This window comes from Ochlerotatus camptorhynchus, unplaced genomic scaffold (assembly GCF_037179485.1).
Source record: "Ochlerotatus camptorhynchus isolate MF236.1 unplaced genomic scaffold, CSIRO-AGI_Acam_v1.1 ptg000185l, whole genome shotgun sequence".
NCBI lineage: Eukaryota > Metazoa > Arthropoda > Insecta > Diptera > Culicidae > Ochlerotatus > Ochlerotatus camptorhynchus.
The window spans coordinates 2644240-2663318 of record NW_027040675.1 but is presented as its reverse complement, the minus strand read 5'-3'; the positions used below and the strand labels follow the sequence as shown (position 1 = coordinate 2663318).

The 19079-nt window shown below is 35.1% G+C and overlaps 1 protein-coding gene across 5 annotated transcripts in view; it reads right to left on the bottom strand.

Moving 5' to 3' along the window:
* Positions 1 to 19079, bottom strand: part of RhoGAP100F (Rho GTPase activating protein at 100F) — a 314040-nt gene that overhangs the window by 48051 nt on the left and 246910 nt on the right. For all 5 annotated transcript variants that reach the window (XM_065223162.1, XM_065223161.1, XM_065223163.1 and 2 more), the window contains 2 exons: positions 10718 to 10840; positions 10473 to 10610 (listed from right to left, as the gene is read on the bottom strand). In XM_065223162.1, coding sequence (XP_065079234.1) covers positions 10473 to 10610; positions 10718 to 10840 — 261 coding nt within the window. The remainder of the gene's footprint in view (positions 1 to 10472; positions 10611 to 10717; positions 10841 to 19079) is intronic.

Genomic DNA, 19079 nt, shown 5'->3' with positions numbered 1-19079 from the left:
GCTTTTCTCATGAGCTATGCAATCCAGTCTACAAACAGATTGTATTGCTGATGTAATTGCTCTCACTATTCTCTGGGAAGAAGAATATCCACGCAAAAGCAAATAACCGATGACCGTTACAATTCGGCTTCAGCTCCAGATAATCAGCTCCAGATAATCAGCTCATATCCGGATCCCGAGCTGGATCGTGAAGAATCGAGAGAGAAAAGATCCGAAAAGCTGGACGGCATCCTAAACAGCTCTCAGTGATTCATTCCGGGTGTGGAGCTGAGCTGAGAGCTGGAGAGCTGTATTTCGCTTTCCGGTTATTTGCTTTTGTGCGGATCTTCCGCTCTCCCAGAGAATGATTAGAGGAAAGGTAAGAGCAGATACGCTGGAGGAATAACATCAGCAATAAAAGCCGGGTACGTAGATTGGATAGTACCAATAGAAATTTAACGTCGTGTAACACATGTCTCTCTCTCTCTCTTCCAGCCGCTTGCAAATTTTCTTTTAAGTTGGGTTTAGACAGGGCAAGTCAATTGATCAAGTTAGTTGAATTCAACTGACTTGAACACGAATTGAACGTGTAAAGCATGCCATTCAACTGACTTGATCAACTCACTTGAATTGAAAAAAAATGAACCAGGCTCAACTTTTCAAGCCAATTGAATTCAACTGAGTTGATCATTTGACTTGCCTAGTCTAAACCCAGCTTTACCGTTGAGGCTATCGATCAGTAGGCACATGTTGTATTACGCGAGCAACTTGGTTTAGGCGGTGGCTGTTCAATCCGTAAGTGGAGTAAGGAGTCCTTTTTTGAAAAGCCCCGGGATATTCGGGAGAATTATCAATAACGTCTCCTTACGTGCAGACCAGTCATCATTGGGTCATTCGGCTCCCTGGAAATCTCTCCAAAATTTTACAGACTTCACTAGAGATCACTTCACTCCTTTGAAATTCACCCAAACTTGCCTGAATCATTCTGAGATTTTCCAAACAACAATGAAGTACCTTCAAGTTCTTCTTTGAAGTTCAACAAAATTTATCTAAGATTTGCAAACTTCCCTAAAGTTCACTAATTTTTTAGGAAACTGTCTGAACCTCTCAGGGAAATTTTGAAATAATCAGGAAGTTAATGCCATGAACAAATTGTGAAGCTGAAAGAACTTGTGAGAGGTTTGACGAATCTATCTAGGGGAATTTACGTATTCTCGTCAATCTAAGCAGTGTCCGCACTTCTATTAGCATTTTCCCAGCGTCACGCACATATATGACGTGTCTGTTAGTTTACATTCATCTGCTGCTTGCTTCTCTATCCATTCTAATCGACAGAATTCTTCAAAACTGTTTGAAAGGGTTTTTACAACGCTCCAAACTTCTCAGGTGAGTGTGACTATTGTCGTCAGCCTCGTTTTCTTCGGCAACCTTCCCATTAGAACTGCGTGTTAACCAGCTGTTCTATTATCGGCAACTTGAAATCAACCCCATTTTAGAGTACGTATGCTTCATTTGAATACAAATCTGGCATAACAGGACTGCTCAGACGTACACATACAATCAGATTGAAGCTGAAAGACTAAAGAATCGTTTGGATGCATTCAGGGAAGTGTGTTGATGGGAAAACATAGTGAAATTAACGTTTAAATTTTGGTTGCCGAAAACAGTCAATGGGTGCCGAAGCCAACATTTACCCTATATATATAAAAATGAATTTCTGTCTGTCTGTCTGTCTGTCTGGCTGACCCTTATAGCCTCGGAAACTACTGAACCGATTGGCGTGAAAATTTGTATACAGGGGTTTTTGGGGCCGTGGAAGGTTCTTATGATGGTTCGAGACCCCTCCCCCTTCTGTAAGGGGCTCCCATACAAATGAAACAGAAATTTCTGCATAACTCGAGAACTAATCAAGCAAATGGAACCAAATTAGGCATGTGGGGGCGAGTGTGGGGGTATAAGGAGATAATCATAGGGGGTAATAGGAGGGGGGGGGGCTACGTACAATATAGCATGCTTTTTTTTAAATCGGTGCATTAACTCAAGCTAATATTGAATCCCGAGCAAGACCGGGCACACTCAGCTAGTTACATATAAGTTTAGTCGAGAGTTTAGTGAACGTCAAAGATCTTGAAAGTTCTTAAAAGATGATCTGCGAACTAACTCTGAAGAGGTTCAGAGTCTGCGGAGATGAAATGCTCAAATACGACAGCTATGGAAGCATACTATTAAAACGATTAAATGATCCTTAAACCTTGGAAAAAACTACAAGGGACAGCCCTAGGGGGGTTGTACGCAATGGTGACGTAGGACTACGTGGTCTTATATAATAAATCTCATTTGCAGGAGCTTGCGTTTTGTGTAGGATTAGGAGTTTGAGCGGGGTTCTCTTTATTTATCCTCTTTAGTAGACGCGCTTGACATAGATGGGCTACAGCAACTCACGAAGAGCTACTGATTCCGGCTTGATCCACCTTCTTTAGTTGCTCATGTGGGCTGCAGCTCGCTACTTGCAGGCAGCCTTTCGTGGTGTACTGGAGAACACCACCGCTCACCACGCGGTGATTGAATAAACACCGTATGGTGAGACCGGATTGAATTCAAATTTGAAATCTGTGTTGGGGAAATCGCTTTTCGCAGGCAACCGGTGATAATTTTAATTATCATAGCAACAATTGCACATTCGTGCGATTTTCAATGTTGACATTTTGAAAAATGATAAAGTCTTGAATTTAGCAGATGCGTTGAAATATTTCTGATCGATTGGTGATAAAATTATTGAAATTGGCCCAGGAGCAGCTGAGTTATTAACGTTCAAAATCTTTCATTATTATGTTACATGTTCCATTTTCGGGTTTTTACAAAGTGTACCCTCATGTACGTCAAAATGCTCTTTTACTGCGTAGATTTACAGTCCTGTCCGTCTTTGTTTTTTAGTCAGAGGAGCGGAGCGGTGGGCAAGACATCTTCTCAATAATACTTAACCTGAAGTCATCAAAAATATACAGAGGACTTTATTGATATCAGGAATTCCATAGAAAAATGTTTTGTAACAATTGGTTATTTTGTTCAAAAAATATTAGACCCGTTTTTTTTTATTTGATCGTTAGGGTGGTCCATAACTTTTTCATCACTGGACCGATTTTTTGGATCAAAAAACCAATTGAAAGCTTTTGGAAAAATATATGAATATAGACTGTAATAGTGTTTTCACATTGATAAATCAATTTTCATGATTTTCATGGTCTCAGGACCAAAAGCACTATTCCATGTGAGAGGAAGGTGGGGCAAAAGTTCGTTTGAGGTTTTCAACGACTGTGCAAAATAAAATTCAATGTTTTGGCACTTGTTTGGAAGGTCTTTAAAAGCCAGACATTCCCCCAGAAATTCACAAAAATTCGTGTTTTTTTTTTCGAAGAATTATAGGGAAAATTCAGGAAACTGGAACTGTCTATAATGGGGCAAAAGTTCGAGTCATGTCCCAAACCCATGTGTAAAAAGCATTTATTTACCCTCAACAGTCAGAAGTGGAGTAGAATGTGACAGAAGCTTCGACAAAATCGCAAACTTATTGCATTTATTGTGGAAAAACACTATTTTCGAGAGGATTTCGATGTTCGCCAGGTTCTGACAATCTCTGAGGCACAAACATGTAGGTTATTTATGTCCTTCGTAGGGCTTTGCAGGGCGTTTAATGATTTGTAGTGGCAAAACTTTTCAAAAACTGTCAGTAGTTTGCCGAACTTTTGCCCCACCGATGCAGCGATTGGTCTGATGGATTTATTGAGACTTACGTTGGCTTGGTTGGATCGAAAGATGTCCCATCTGAAATATAAGTCACATCACTGCATGCAATAGAAGATGACGAATTTTCTCTGTGGATAACTCAGAAATCTTTCACGAGTACGAGGATAGTGACGATTTAGAGCAGGAGAGTGTTTTGAACGATAGCGAAGGAAGCAGCGATGAAGATATTTGAGAAAGCCTGAATAGGGGAAATGCAGGTAATGTCGGCTTAAGTGTCCCTAATTTGGGCCCATACATAAATTCAGTAAACGACTAAATTTTCAATAGCAACCAAAAATATCCATTAGTAACGTCCCAATAACGCATTCATCTAGATAAAATTGATAAAATGCAGATTTTTAGCGATGGGTCCAATCTTAGATCCGTAGGCCAACATTAGAGACATTTCCCCCATATATAAATATATACATATATATATATATATTTTTATAGTTTGGACCTTCGCTAAAAAAATTGAAACTTCGATCAAGTTTTTACAAATTTGTTTAAATTGTTTGAACTTTGTTGTAGCTTCTGTAACTTCGCTGAATTTCTTGAACCTTCGCTTAAGCTCTCGGTCTCAAGTACTTGAGAAATTCTCAAAATTTCTCCGGTGATCTCAGAATGTCTCTGAGATTCTCGGAATTTCGCTGAAGTGTTTTGAACCTTGCTGAAATGTTTCGAACGTCACTGAATTTTTTTTAAATTTTATCGAAGTCTCTGGAACTTTCCTCACGGTTGTTGAAGTTCGTGAAAATTTAGGAAACTTCACTGAATTCTTTGGACCCTCACTGAAGATATCGGAGCTTATCTCAAGAGCTTGAACTGCTCCTCAGATTACTGCAAAGCTCTCGGCATTTGTCCGAAGTTCTGAAATTTTTCTGAAGTTCTCGGAATTTTCCTGAATTTTTCGGGGCTTATCTCAAGTCTCTCTTGGACCTTTGCTATTTTTTTTAGCTATGCTAAAAACATTTAAACTTTATTGAAGATATGTGCGTGAACTTTGCTGATACTATTGGAGCATCTTTGAAATTTTTGAAACGTCACTGAAGTTCTCGAATATTCTCAGAAAATCTTGGAAAAGTTCCGAGAATTTTGGATCAGTTCACATGCTAAGCTTTGAGAACTTCATCGAACGTACAAGAAATTCAGTGAAATTCCAAAATCGTCAACAAAGTTCCAAAAATGTCATCAAAGATCCAAAACTTCATAAGATACAAAAATTTCAGAGAAGTTAGCAAAAGTTTGGCTAAATTCGTCTATCGTCACCAAAGTTCAAATATTTAAGCAAAGCTCCAAAAACAAAAAAAAGGGAAATGTGAAGACCTCAAGATATGCTCCTAATACTTCAGCATAGGTCCGAAAAAAACTCAGTGAAAAATTAAATGAAGCTTCAAACATTTTAGAAAATTTGAAAGCTTTTCATCTACGTTCTAAGAACTTGAGATAATCTCTGAGAACTTCGGAGACATTCCGAGAACTTTGGAGAAATTCCGACAATCTTGAAGAAATTCTAGCACCAAACAATTCAGTTAAGCTACAAGAGCGTCAGCAAAGTTACAAAAACTTCAGAAAATATTAACAAAGATTTGCGAAGATCCAAGAATTTTAGAAAAATTTCAAAAATTTACCAAATATCTTTACCAAAGATCTTAAATATCTTCAATAAAGTTTCAAGAAATTTAGCGAAGCTGCAACGAAGTTTGAACTACTTAAGCTCCGATAACTTCAGTGAAATTTAAAAAATTTCTACGAAGTTTCAGCAATTTCAGTGAAGTTCATAACACTTCGGTGAAGTTCCACGAGCTTGAGATAAGCTCCGAGAACTTTGGAGACATTCCAAGATCGTATTTTTCGGGGAGCCACCGCTTTGCCAACGAGAATTTATTTGCGCCATTGAGCCGGCCGCCTGACTTTTATGTTCTAATTGGGGCTCGTAGTTTCAGTTTGGCTGGGATGCTGTTTTCAGTGCAAATTTCTATAAATTTCTCATAGATTCTCGTGAATCGTGAGGCACACGCTTCATCTTTTAGATTTATCAAATTTTATCCACGTGGCTTGAAGGAACTCATTTAGTAGTCCTAGCCGAATTGCACTCGAAACAATCGAAAAGCAAAATTGACCGCGAGACGTTTCACTTTGTTTTGCTTGGTTCCTCCGAATAGAGATTTTCACGTCCGGTTGTATTGATGCGATGTGGGAGAACGTGTTAGAACTTCACACATTATTTAGGTTAGGAGGCAGAGGAAAATAATAAACAACTTTACACGGCGATGCACCCGCTAGTGTGCGTGCGTTAAACGCTGTCCACCGAAAGGGTTTGTTGCCATTTCCCAACCTGTTTGGCAACTGCCGGTGTGCTGTTGTTGTTGTTGATGGTTGTTGCTAAATTGGGTTTAGCAACGCACCGGTTGACCCAACATGATCAACCCTATTATACATGTTTTGTTGGTAGAAACATTGTTGACCTTGTGGATCGATTGATCTGTGATCCAGAACATCTAGGATAACCTGGAACATCTGATATGCATGTAAGTCTGGGTGTCTATTTGGACACATTTTGCTGCTAGGAATATTGTCCCGGTCATGGTTGATCTAGTAGATCCAGGACGATTTAGAGAACCTAGAACATCTTATATACAAAGGAATTGGATAGAAATAGTTATGTTTATACTGAACCCTAGACTTAACCCTTATGTGTTCGACAGGGTATCCTGTAAAGTGATTAGAATATACAAAGAGACGCCATTTTCCGATTGGTATTCCAATTTATCTGTCAATGTCATTGTAACCGAGCACGAGACCTGTCAAACCAAAAAAAATGTTGCTGTTACAGGCGGTGATCGGAGACGGATTGCTATCTGCTTCACCAAGCGTTTCAGAAATTTACAGGTACAATCTCTAAAACCGAAGACTACAAATCAAGAAGACAGGCAACTGTTCCCTTCTTCCCTACAAATGTCAAACGTTACTGATAACAGCGCCTCTGTCAATCAAAGCTGAAACTTTGAATCACAAGTGTTAGTGAGACTGCTCATAAACAGTGACTGTGTGTGTGACCTAATGTCACCGAAACGAATAATCGTAACACGGTACCCGTTGTTGTTTTTGTTTTGCTCTACAAAATTTCACGGCAATTTATATCCTAATCCCAGCAAGCCGGTGGTTTTCCAACTCCAAACCTTGTCATGGTGACTCAAGTAGAGGATTGAAACTCGGATCCATACCTAGTGAAAATAACTTTTACTTGTGAACCAGGAACCGAAATATTGTTTGTTTTGCCTGTTGAAAGCAATTAATAACAAGAAATTGGCAGCTTCCACCACCATTGAGTGAACTACCATCATTCGAAAGCTGCTGAAAATTCAAGGATTCAAAAAGAAGAAAGATCCGGTACATATATCACGATACAAAGGAAAGCGTAGCAGGATCCAATGTTAAAGAAAAAGAAAATGAAAGGTTGAAGGACTACAATCCTAAACGGTACCTACTGATAAAGAATCTATTCCCATTTTAGATGTTGTCAGAACATGAAACCACCTCTGTACGCTTTAACAATTCTTAGAATCGACCGACCCCTTTCAGAGAATGATAACAACAGTGTCGGCTTGGCCAGTGACATTCAAATGGTCAGCGAGTACTGTGCCAAGTTGCCGAGCGTCACAACTTAACCACCGACAAACCGACGTGGAACTTAAACTTAACTCTTGATCGAGAATCCATAACGGTGGATTCAAATGTGCAGCGATCCCATCTGTCAAAACTATAGAAATTTGTTATCTAGATAAAAATATTTTGTCCGGAACAGATTAGACACGAAACAACTCATACATTTTGTATGCGTGTTTGTGGCTAGGATACACATTTTTCGCGAACACGGCGGCAGATGTCAGTCAGTCAGATTTGATCAGAAATGTGTTGGTACTTTGTATGGTATTTCATGTCGGTTTGTCGGTGACTTAACTTCCTCCACTGTGGCCAGGTGCCAAAGCCATGCGGAACGGGTATGCATTTTACTAATGCACCATACGAATGCCCATAAATGTATCACTAGAGGGCTTAGGAAAAGTGGAAGATAATTCTGAGATAACAAATAAGTGATCGAGGAAGGTAGGAAGGTAGAATTGTAGACCATCATTGTGAATGGCATCATTATCATAGTTTTAATTTTCAAAACAAATTTACTTACGCATCTGTTCAATTTCAACTGGCATTTTACTCGTTGTCAGCATAGAGCAAAGAAAGAAACATTCCACTTTTTACGACAATCATAACAAAACCAATAATTGACAGCTATTTTTTCTACCTATGTGTGTGAATGCACTCGTGAATTAACACACATCATCATACACAGGTTCCACTTTTGCACAGAAGAGGCGTTGCCGTTACTGTCTCCTGATTTTTGGCAGAGTTGCCAGTCTTCTTGATTTGTAGTCTTCGCTTAAATCAAGCGCATTGAAATATAGAAGATAGAAGATATTTTTTTTATTTAAATTGAATACCAACTCTAAATCTAATCACCGAAAAAAAAACAACACAAACGGGATCAAATCGAAAGACAAACAAAGTTTTGAGCAATGAAAGTTTCGCGCGCGTGGTTGCTAGATGATTTGTTTTCATATTGATCAGATTACGTCTCTTTGTATATCCTAGTCTCTTTAGTGCCCGGGTACCTTTTCAGATTTCAAATTATGAAATTTTAAAGTTTATTTCAAAACAGGAAACGACAATTTAGTAACTTCTAAAAACAAGTTAAAAGACAACTTTTCTTAAAAAAAAAGGTTTTGCAGTTAGGGGAGTCAAAAGAGGGGGGGGGGGGTCTTTTAAACGTTTTAAACTCTACAAGTTCTGCAGGGTTCCCTGGTACCTACAAACTTGAAATGATTGCAACCATGGCTATTTCGAACCAAGTTGGATTCAGAAACTTGCTTAATTTTGAGCCACTTTCAACAATGGCTCACTGGGTCTTATCTTGTTCCCGGAAATCCGACATTTTTTTTTTCATAAATTTATTTGATAAGACTCAACCGAATTAACTTTACAGAGCCGAGGATTCTTGGTCACTATACAATACATCTTAAAACTATAGTCAAAAGGTACAACACAAAAAACCCTTTATCTTCCGCTATCCAAAAAGCTTCCTCCATCAGAACTGGAGCCGCTTCCAGTGGTTTCATTGTATGGTAGTTCCGTCATCGTGGGGCAAAGCGCTTCCATTGAAGCAATGGACGCAAAACGTGGTCAGCACTCACACACTCATCACTAAACGGTTGCTTTCCAAAGTCGACGACGCATCGACCGAAAGAACTGCTGATGAAGAACAATGAGGAGGACCACACAATGGTTGCTGCCGAGAAAACAGACGATCGCGTGGCACACATCGAGAGTGGCCTGCTTTTGTCGACAGCCGAGTGAACACTGGAAATCCAACATGGAATCACTCCAGAAGATTAATTTGAAGGCCATTTGATGACTTTTCCTCAGAACGACCATTCCGGAACAGGTTCCCGTGGAGCCTCGAGTGACCATGGAAATGTTTGGATAGAATCTCAATATGTGTATCAAAGAGATCTATTTCACTATTGACGAACTCACATTATCTGCCTACAATTTAGATTGGTCGCGAGTTTATGGAAATGGAAAAAAGTCAGTCGCTACCAATGAAAGGTTAGAGAACTGTAGATCTATAATCGCGTTATTTTAATCGAACTCACAATACCGGATAGTGAGATTGTCATGTGAAACAATGAAGAATTTGTGCTGATTTCTTCCTATAATAATCCCTGGAACGATTGATAAGCTCGTAACTCGTAGCCTTCTTTAGCAAGACCCGTAAGTTCGCACAAAAGCAAAGCCCTTCAGAGCTATATAGGCAAACAGGTGGAGGCTGAAGAGACGCTTCTCGGGCTGGTTGAATCGCACGTAGGGCCCATCCTCCACAGCCATCAATCGTCGTAGGCGCACAATTCCGCTTGAGCACCCCCCGGGGCGGTAGTGTTGTGCCCTCGAAGCAACTTTTAATTGAATTATTTCCTTCGATGAGCATCGGAGACTTGCAACGGAGGCTGCTGCAGAAGCCGCCTGTAGCCGACGGTTCAACAACATGGCGACGGAGACGGAGCATCTTTTCCTGGTTGCCAAGGTTCAGAAACGGAATAGAACCGTGTGAAGTAGCAAACTTTATCCCTACACTACTGATGCGGAACCCAAGGAGCAGCTGCAAGAAGTTCTCCTCGAGGAAGAGGAAGTGCAATAAACAACTCTTCCCTCCATTCTCGTTTCGAGCAATTGCATCATTATGGATGTGAAAAGACGAATGAAAAAGGCGAACGACGGAACTTGTTTAAAGCTCTTCTGGGTCTTCTGGAGGAAAGTTTTACTGCCAGCTATTCTCCGGCAGTGGGAGGAGGTTCGCGGCTAACAAACGTGAGAAAGTAATAACAATTATCAAAGAGCAATAAAGTGTGCGTGTGGCCTAAATATTCCACCCGGCAGCCATTCCGTGCACTAGCCAACGTTTGACTTTTCTCGCACCAGAGACCAAAATTGGCTCCGGTTATTAAAGCAGCAAACTTTTGGCCATAAAAAAATGGCTCCGATTTCTTACTTCTGGCAAGGGTTTGCCCGTGTTCCCAGCTGTCATTATTTCAGCCAGTAATGAGAAAATGACCGTACTAAACTAACTTCTGCATTTGTATGTAGGTACTTACCCTCAGGCAGCCGCTGTTGTAGACGGCCGATTCCAGTGCTATCCGGGAGATGAACACTCCGTCCGATCGGTCCGCTCCGTTTCCCTCGCGGATGTACAGCCCCAGGGTCTGACCGGGCCGCTTGACAATCTCCACCAGCTGTAAGGTAAGTGCAATTGGTGTCAACAAACATCCCTTGATTGATCAAACCTCACTTTGGACTAATCGGAATCGGTCAAATGTGAGGTTAAAATCGATTCTCTCACCTGAACCGTGTGACGTGCGTCGGCTTTGTTGAGAAACTTTTGACCTGCCTCGACGGCCTGCCGGCTGCCCATGCAGCGGGGCTCCAGGATTCGCACTATCATTTCACCACGTCTTTCCACAGCCTGTAAAAGAAAAGGAAAAAGAAAAAAACGGTGAAGATGAAGCCTCATTCAGAACATTGGAACGGAAAGTTTTTCGGGCGTGCTAAACAGCGTAACTCAATTAGTTTGTTCTTAACGCCGCCTACCCGTCCGTCCGTCCGTCCGTCCGCCCCTGCTGTTGTTCTTGTTTCTTCTCTGATGGGGACGAACGTGACTTGCATGTAGGTATCCGGAACGACCGGCTGAGAAGTTTTCGTAGGACGCGAGACGTCGTCGAACAAACTAAAGAGGCTGAGGTATCAAGTGGGATTACGGTTCACGCTGGTGCGAGGAGGGGAGGGGAGGTGAGAAAAGGGGTTGTTTTGATGTGTTTTGCTATAGGTAAGCTTTTGCCGGTTCCAACGACCGACTATAGACGTGACGTATTTGGAGGTTGGAGAGTACCTATATAGGTTTATGTGATTTGGGAGAATAAATCCCAGCTGTAACAGTCTACTACTGGCTGGTTATTCATTGGTGAGGTCATTGAGTAATTAACATTCGAGAATGATGTTAAAACATGGCCGCTGTTTGAATACATAATGGCCATTGGGTGGATATGGGTGGGGATTCATTTAGACCAGCATGGTCTATCCAAATGGGACTTAGTTTGCCAAAAAGACGGTTCACATTGTACAATCTCGCTGTAATTGATCGACCGATATTTGAATGGAACTGTCAGAAATAGCAGCAGCATTATTTTGTAATTTCTCATATGCAAAATCCACAATTCGAGCAAAGTTATTGGTTGCCTCAAAATTCTTACTCTACGAATGAGTATAAACAGATAAATTGACCGAAGATTGTCTGTAGAATTTACATGAACCTATGTATTGTATTGTTTGTTTTGAAATATTAGCATTGCATTTGACAACCGCAGCATGCTTTTTTTTAGGGAATTTCGCCGCCAATCAGGGAATTTTTAAACAACTAGTTTAATCAACAATCAATACGAAACTAACGATTTTAAATTGGCTCACCACTTTAGTAGCCTATTGGTCCCAAGCAAACGATTAACGTACCCTATTCTAGTTGAAATTCTATTACTACACTATGTTTGTTTTGATTCGCTATGAAAGTTTGACAGATAACATCAGGGGTGTGTGGATTCATGCAGAACATGCAGGGGTGAGTGAAATAGCTTGGGACTGCTTGGGACCGTTGTTCTGGTACTGAGTGAGCCAAAAATAATAATGATTTTCTTCGGGACCCAGTGGTCTTAGAGTTACCTCTATGGTTTAATCGAGTTGCTCTTTTTCCAATTTTTTGATTTTGTATTGATCTTAATCAGATATCTCGGAGAAGTCCCATAACTTTCAAAACTTTTTAAATATATGAGATACCGAGTTTTAAGTCATAGATCAGTAAAACATATTTTAATATCTGAACGGTCTTTAAGATGATAGGGGACGTAATTAATTTAAAAAAATGATAATAAACCAGTCTAGGACTGAAAGTCTCTTTAACAAAGAAAAAAAAAATTAAAAATTCAAAAGCAGTTTTTTCGTTCAAATCCAAAATAACATTCATGAAGATGTGTTCATTGCATTCTACTTGGCCACCGGAAAACAGTAAACATATTTTCATTGACAGAATTTTAGATCACAACGGAAAAGCTGCTTTTGAGTTTAAATTAATGAAGTCCTCTTTCCCCTTAAGTTTCTTTGAAAGATTATGTTAAAACTGATTTTAAGAATTGATTGGATCTTAGTACATGTTGTTTTTGTGAAATCCATCTTTACTTAGGAAGAATGTTTTGACTATTTTCTTAGATATTAAGGGTAATTTGTAATTTTAATTTTTTAATTATCCAATTATCCAACATTAAAAGTACTTTTTCTCTAGATTTGGAATATTGGAGTATTGACTAACATAGCTTATATAGCATAGCTATTTACTTAAACGTAAAAATCTTGACTGTTTTCGATAATTGTGGTAGCGTGACACCATCCATTTCGTTTCCCTTTTCACATATCCCGCATGCACAAATTTTTATATTTTTGTTTAAATCTTGTTTAAAATCTTTATTAACTAGATTGTTATCCAACTCCAATGTTCTCGGAACTTCTTAAAAGATTTTCCGAGAACTTTGGAAAAGTTCCGATAACTTGGAATAGTTCCGAGAACTTTGGAAAAGTTCCTAGAACTTTGGAAAAGTTCCTAGAACTTTGGAAAAGTTCCTAGAACTTTGGAAAAGTTCCTAGAACTTTGGAAAAGTTCCTAGAACTTTGGAAAAGTTCCTAGAACTTTGGAAAAGTTCCTAGAACTTTGGAAAAGTTCCTAGAACTTTGGAAAAGTTCCTAGAACTTTGGAAAAGTTCCTAGAACTTTGGAAAAGTTCCTAGAACTTTGGAAAAGTTCCTAGAACTTTGGAAAAGTTCCTAGAACTTTGGAAAAGTTCCTAGAACTTTGGAAAAGTTCCTAGAACTTTGGAAAAGTTCCTAGAACTTTGGAAAAGTTCCTAGAGCTTTGGAAAAGTTCCTAGAGCTTTGGAAAAGTTCCTAGAACTTTGGAAAAGTTCCTAGAACTTTGGAAAAGTTCCTAGAACTTTGGAAAAGTTCCTAGAACTTTGGAAAAGTTCCTAGAACTTTGGAAAAGTTCCTAGAACTTTGGAAAAGTTCCTAGAACTTTGGAAAAGTTCCTAGAACTTTGGAAAAGTTCCTAGAACTTTGGAAAAGTTCCTAAAACTTTGGAAAAGTTCCTAAAACTTTGGAAAAGTTCCTAGAACTTTGGAAAAGTTCCTAGAACTTTGGAAAAGTTCCTAGAACTTTGGAAAAGTTCCTAGAACTTTGGAAAAGTTCCTAGAACTTTGGAAAAGTTCTAGGAACTTTTCCAAAGTTCTAGGAACTTTGGAAAAGTTCCTAGAACTTTGGAAAAGTTCCTAGAACTTTGGAAAAGTTCCTAGAACTTTGGAAAAGTTCCTAGAACTTTGGAAAAGTTCCTAGAACTTTGGAAAAGTTCCTAGAACTTTGGAAAAGTTCCTAGAACTTTGGAAAAGTTCCTAGAACTTTGGAAAAGTTCCTAGAACTTTGGAAAAGTTCCTAGAACTTTGGAAAAGTTCCTAGAACTTTGGAAAAGTTCCTAGAACTTTGGAAAAGTTCCTAGAACTTTGGAAAAGTTCCTAGAACTTTGGAAAAGTTCCTAGAACTTTGGAAAAGTTCCTAGAACTTTGGAAAAGTTCCTAGAACTTTGGAAAAGTTCCTAGAACTTTGGAAAAGTTCCTAGAACTTTGGAAAAGTTCCTAGAACTTTGGAAAAGTTCCTAGAACTTTGGAAAAGTTCCTAGAACTTTGGAAAAGTTCCTAGAACTTTGGAAAAGTTCCTAGAACTTTGGAAAAGTTCCTAGAACTTTGGAAAAGTTCCTAGAACTTTGGAAAAGTTCCTAGAACTTTGGAAAAGTTCCTAGAACTTTGGAAAAGTTCCTAGAACTTTGGAAAAGTTCCTAGAACTTTTGAAAAGTTCCTAGAACTTTTGAAAAGTTCCTAGAACTTTGGAAAAGTTCCTAGAACTTTGGAAAAGTTCCTAGAACTTTGGAAAAGTTCCTAGAACTTTGGAAAAGTTCCTAGAACTTTGGAAAAGTTCCTAGAACTTTGGAAAAGTTCCTAGAACTTTGGAAAAGTTCCTAGAACTTTGGAAAAGTTCCTAGAACTTTGGAAAGGTTCCTAGAACTTTGCAAAAGTTCCTAGAACTTTGCAAAAGTTCCTAGAACTTTGCAAAAGTTCCTAGAACTTTGCAAAAGTTCCTAGAACTTTGCAAAAGTTCCTAGAACTTTGCAAAAGTTCCTAGAACTTTGCAAAAGTTCCTAGAACTTTGCAAAAGTTCCTAGAACTTTGGAAAAGTTCCTAGAACTTTGGAAAAGTTCCTAGAACTTTGGAAAAGTTCCTAGAACTTTGGAAAAGTTCCTAGAACTTTGGAAAAGTTCCTAGAACTTTGGAAAAGTTCCTAGAACTTTGGAAAAGTTCCTAGAACTTTGGATAAATTCCGAGAATTTTGTAAAAGTTCCGAAAACTTTAGAAAATTTCCGAGAACTTTGGAAAAGTTCCGAAAACTTGAAAAAGTTCCGAGAACTTTGGAAAAGTTCCGAGAACTTTGGAATAGTTCCGAGAACTTTGGAAAAGTTCCGAGAACTTTGGAAAAGTTCCGAAAACTTTGGAAAAGTTCCGAGAACTTTGGAACAGTTCCGAGAACTTTGGAAAAGTTCTGAGAACTTTGGAAAAGTTCTGAGAACTTTGGGCAAGTTCCGCGAACTTTGGAAATGTTTCGAGAACTTTGAAAAAGTTCCGAGAACTTTGGATGTTCTGTGAACTTTGGGGAAGTTCCGAAAACTTTGGAAAAGTTCCGAGAATTTTGGAAAAGTTCCGAGGACTTTGGAAAAGTTCCGAGAACTTTGGAAATGTTTCGAGAAGTTTAAAGAAGAGCCAGAAAGTGGTGCCGAGAACTTACTAAAAGATTTGAGAACTTCGGAGAAGTGCGTTTGAAGAAGTTCTGAAATCCAAGAAATTTAATAAATTCCGCAAAGTCAATAAATAAATAGATCAATATATCAATAAATCAATAAATCAATTATTCAATTAATCAATTATTCAATTAATCAAAAAGCAATAAATAAACAAATCAGTAAATCAATAAATCAATAAATCACTAAGCCAATAAATCTATAAATCAATAAATCAATGAATCAATAAATTAATTAATTAATTAATCAATAAATCAATAAAACAATAAATCAATATAACTATCAATCGATAAATCACTAAATCAATTAATAAATTAATCAATAAATAAAAAAAAAACCAATAAATCAATTAATCAATTAATCAATAGATAAATAAATCAATAAATAAATAAATCAATAAATAAATAAGTAAGTAAATAAATAAATAAATAAATAAATTAATTAATTAATAAAACAATAAATCAATGAATCCATAAATTAATAAATCAATCAAACAATTAAGCAATACATTAATAAATAAATAAATCAATAAATAAGAAAATCCATAAATCTATAAATAAATAAATCAATACATCAATGAATCAGAAAATCAAAAAAATTACTTAATCAATAAATTTATAAACGAATACATCAAATAATCAATAAATCAATTAATCAAAACAATAAATCAATAAATAAAAAAAATCAATAAAATAATAAATCCTCAAATCAATATATTAATAAATCAAGGAATGGATATATCAATTAATCAAAAAATTAATACACCAATTAATCAATACAATAAATCAATAAACTAATAAATCAATAAATCAGTTAATCAATTAATCAATAAATCATTAAGTCAATAAACCTTTCAATCAATAAATCAATGTATCAATAAATTAATAAAGCAATAAATTAATAAATCAATACATCAATAAATCAACGAATCAATAAATCAATGAGTCAATAAATCAATAAACCAATAAACCAATAAATCAACAAATAAATAAATAAACAAATAAATCAATCAATGAATCCATAAATTAATAAATCAATTAATCAATTAATCAATAAATTAATAAATCAGTAAATCAATAAATAAATAAAATCCATAAATCTATAAATTAATAAATAAATTAATTTAAAAAACAAATCAATAAATAAATAAATAAGTAAATTAATAAATCAATACATCAAAACATCTATAAATCAACAAATCAAAAATTAACTAAATCAATGAATTAATAAATTATTCCATCAAATAATCAATTAATCAATTAATCGAAACAATAAATCATAACATAAATAAATCCATAAAATAATAAATAATCAAATCAAAAAAATCATAAATCAAGGAATGAATGTATCAATTAATCAAAAAAATCATACATCAATTAATCTAATCAATATATCAATGAATTTATAAGCCGGATAATCAATAAATCCATAAACTCATTAAACAATAAATCAATGCTTCAATAAATCAATAAATATATAAATCAACAAATCAATAAATTAATAAATCAATAAATCAGTAAATCAAGAAATCCGTAAATCAATAAATTAATAAATCAAAAAATCAATAAATTAATAAATCAAAAAATCAATAAATTAATACATCAATAAATCAATAAATCAATAAATCAATAAATCAACAAATTAATAAATCAAAAAATCAATAAATTAATACACCAATAAATCAATAAATCAATAAATCAATAAATCAATAAATCAATAAATCAATAAATCAATAAATCAATAAATCAATAAATCAATAAATCAATAAATCAATAAATCAATAAATCAATAAATCAATAAATCATTAAATCAATTAATCAATAAATCAATAAATCAATAAATCAATAAATCAAATAATCAATTAATCAATTAATCAATTAATCAACCAACCAATAAATCAATTAATCAATCAATCAATAAATCAATAAATAAATAGATCAATAAATCAACACATCAAAAAATTAAGTAAATCAATAAATCCATAAATCGATAAATAAATTAAATAAGTCAATAATTCAATAAAACAATAAATCTTTAAATCAATTAATCAATAAATTAATAAATTGATCAATAAATTAATAATTTAAAAAAATCAGTGAATCACTTAATCAATAAATCAAGAAATCAATAATTCAACAAATCAATAATTCAACAAATCAATAAATCAATAAATCAATAGATCAATAAATCAATAAATCAATGAATCAATAAATACATTAATCAACAAATAAATAAGACAATAAATCAATAAATCAATAAACCAGTAATTATTCAATTAAAAATCAATAAATCAATAAATCAATAAATCAATAAATCAATTCATCAGTTAATCAAGAAATCAGTTAATCAGTACTTCAATAAATCAACAAATAAAAAAAAATCAAGAAAGTTATAAATCAGTACATCAATAAATCTTTAAATCAATAAATCAATACACTGCGCATAAAAGCATAACTGTCCCATATGAATAGGAAATCAAGCAAAGATGGGACAATTATGCGAGTATCGGCAGTACATAAATAAATCAATGCATCAATAAATCCATGTATCCATAAATCAGTTAATAAATGAATTGGTAAATCAATAAATCAGTATATCAAAAAAATACATAAATCATCAAATCAATCAAAAAATCAAAAAATCAAAAAATCAATAGATTAATAAATCGATAAATCTGTAAATAAATAATTCAATATGTCTCAATAAATCAAAATATACTATATACTTATATACAAATAAAATAAATCAATTACTCCATTAATTAATTAATCAATAAATCAATAAATCAATTATTCAATAAATCAATAAATCAATAAATCAATAGATCAATCAATCAATAAATCCATAAATAAATAAATCAATAAATCAATATCTCAATAAATCAATAAATAAATAAATCAATAAATCAACAAACCAAAAAATCAATAGATCAATAAATGAAAAAAAAAATCAATTAATTAATAAGTCAATATATTAATAAATCAATAAATCAAAAAAAATCAAAAAATCAATAAATCAATAAATCAAAAAAATCAAAAAATCAATAAATCAATAGATCAATAAATCAATAAATCAATAAATCAATAAATCAATAAATCAATAAATCAATATATCAATAAATCAATTAATCAATAAATCTATAAATCAATGGGGCCTCCCTTAGCTCAGTCGGTAAAGGCGCAGCTACAAAGCAAGACCATGCTGGAGGTGGCTGGGTTCAATTCCCGGTCCGGTCTAGGAATTTTTCGGGTTGGAAACTTTCTCGACTTCCATGGGCATAGAAGTATGATTGGACTTGCCACACAATTATTCCAATGCAAAAATGGTACAGGCATCGAATGCTCTCATTTAATAACTGTGGAAGTGCATCTAGAACACGTAATAAGCTAATATGCGATATGCAATAAGCTTGAAATGCGGAGAAGAAGAAGAAGAAGTAAATCAATAAATTAATAAACCAATAAATCTAGGAATCAATAAATCAATCAAACAATAAATCAATATATCAATAAATCAATAAGTCTATAAATTAATAAATCAATAAATATATAAATAAATCAATTAATCAATAAACCAATAAATTAAATAAATAATTTAATCACTAAATCAATAAATAAATACATCAATAAATCATAAATCAATTGTTCAACAAATCAATAAATCAGTTATTCAACAGATTAATAAATAAATAAATTAATCAATGATTAAATAGATCAATAAATAAAAAAACAAAAGATCACGTTGGAGATGTCGCAAGAGCTCCGTTT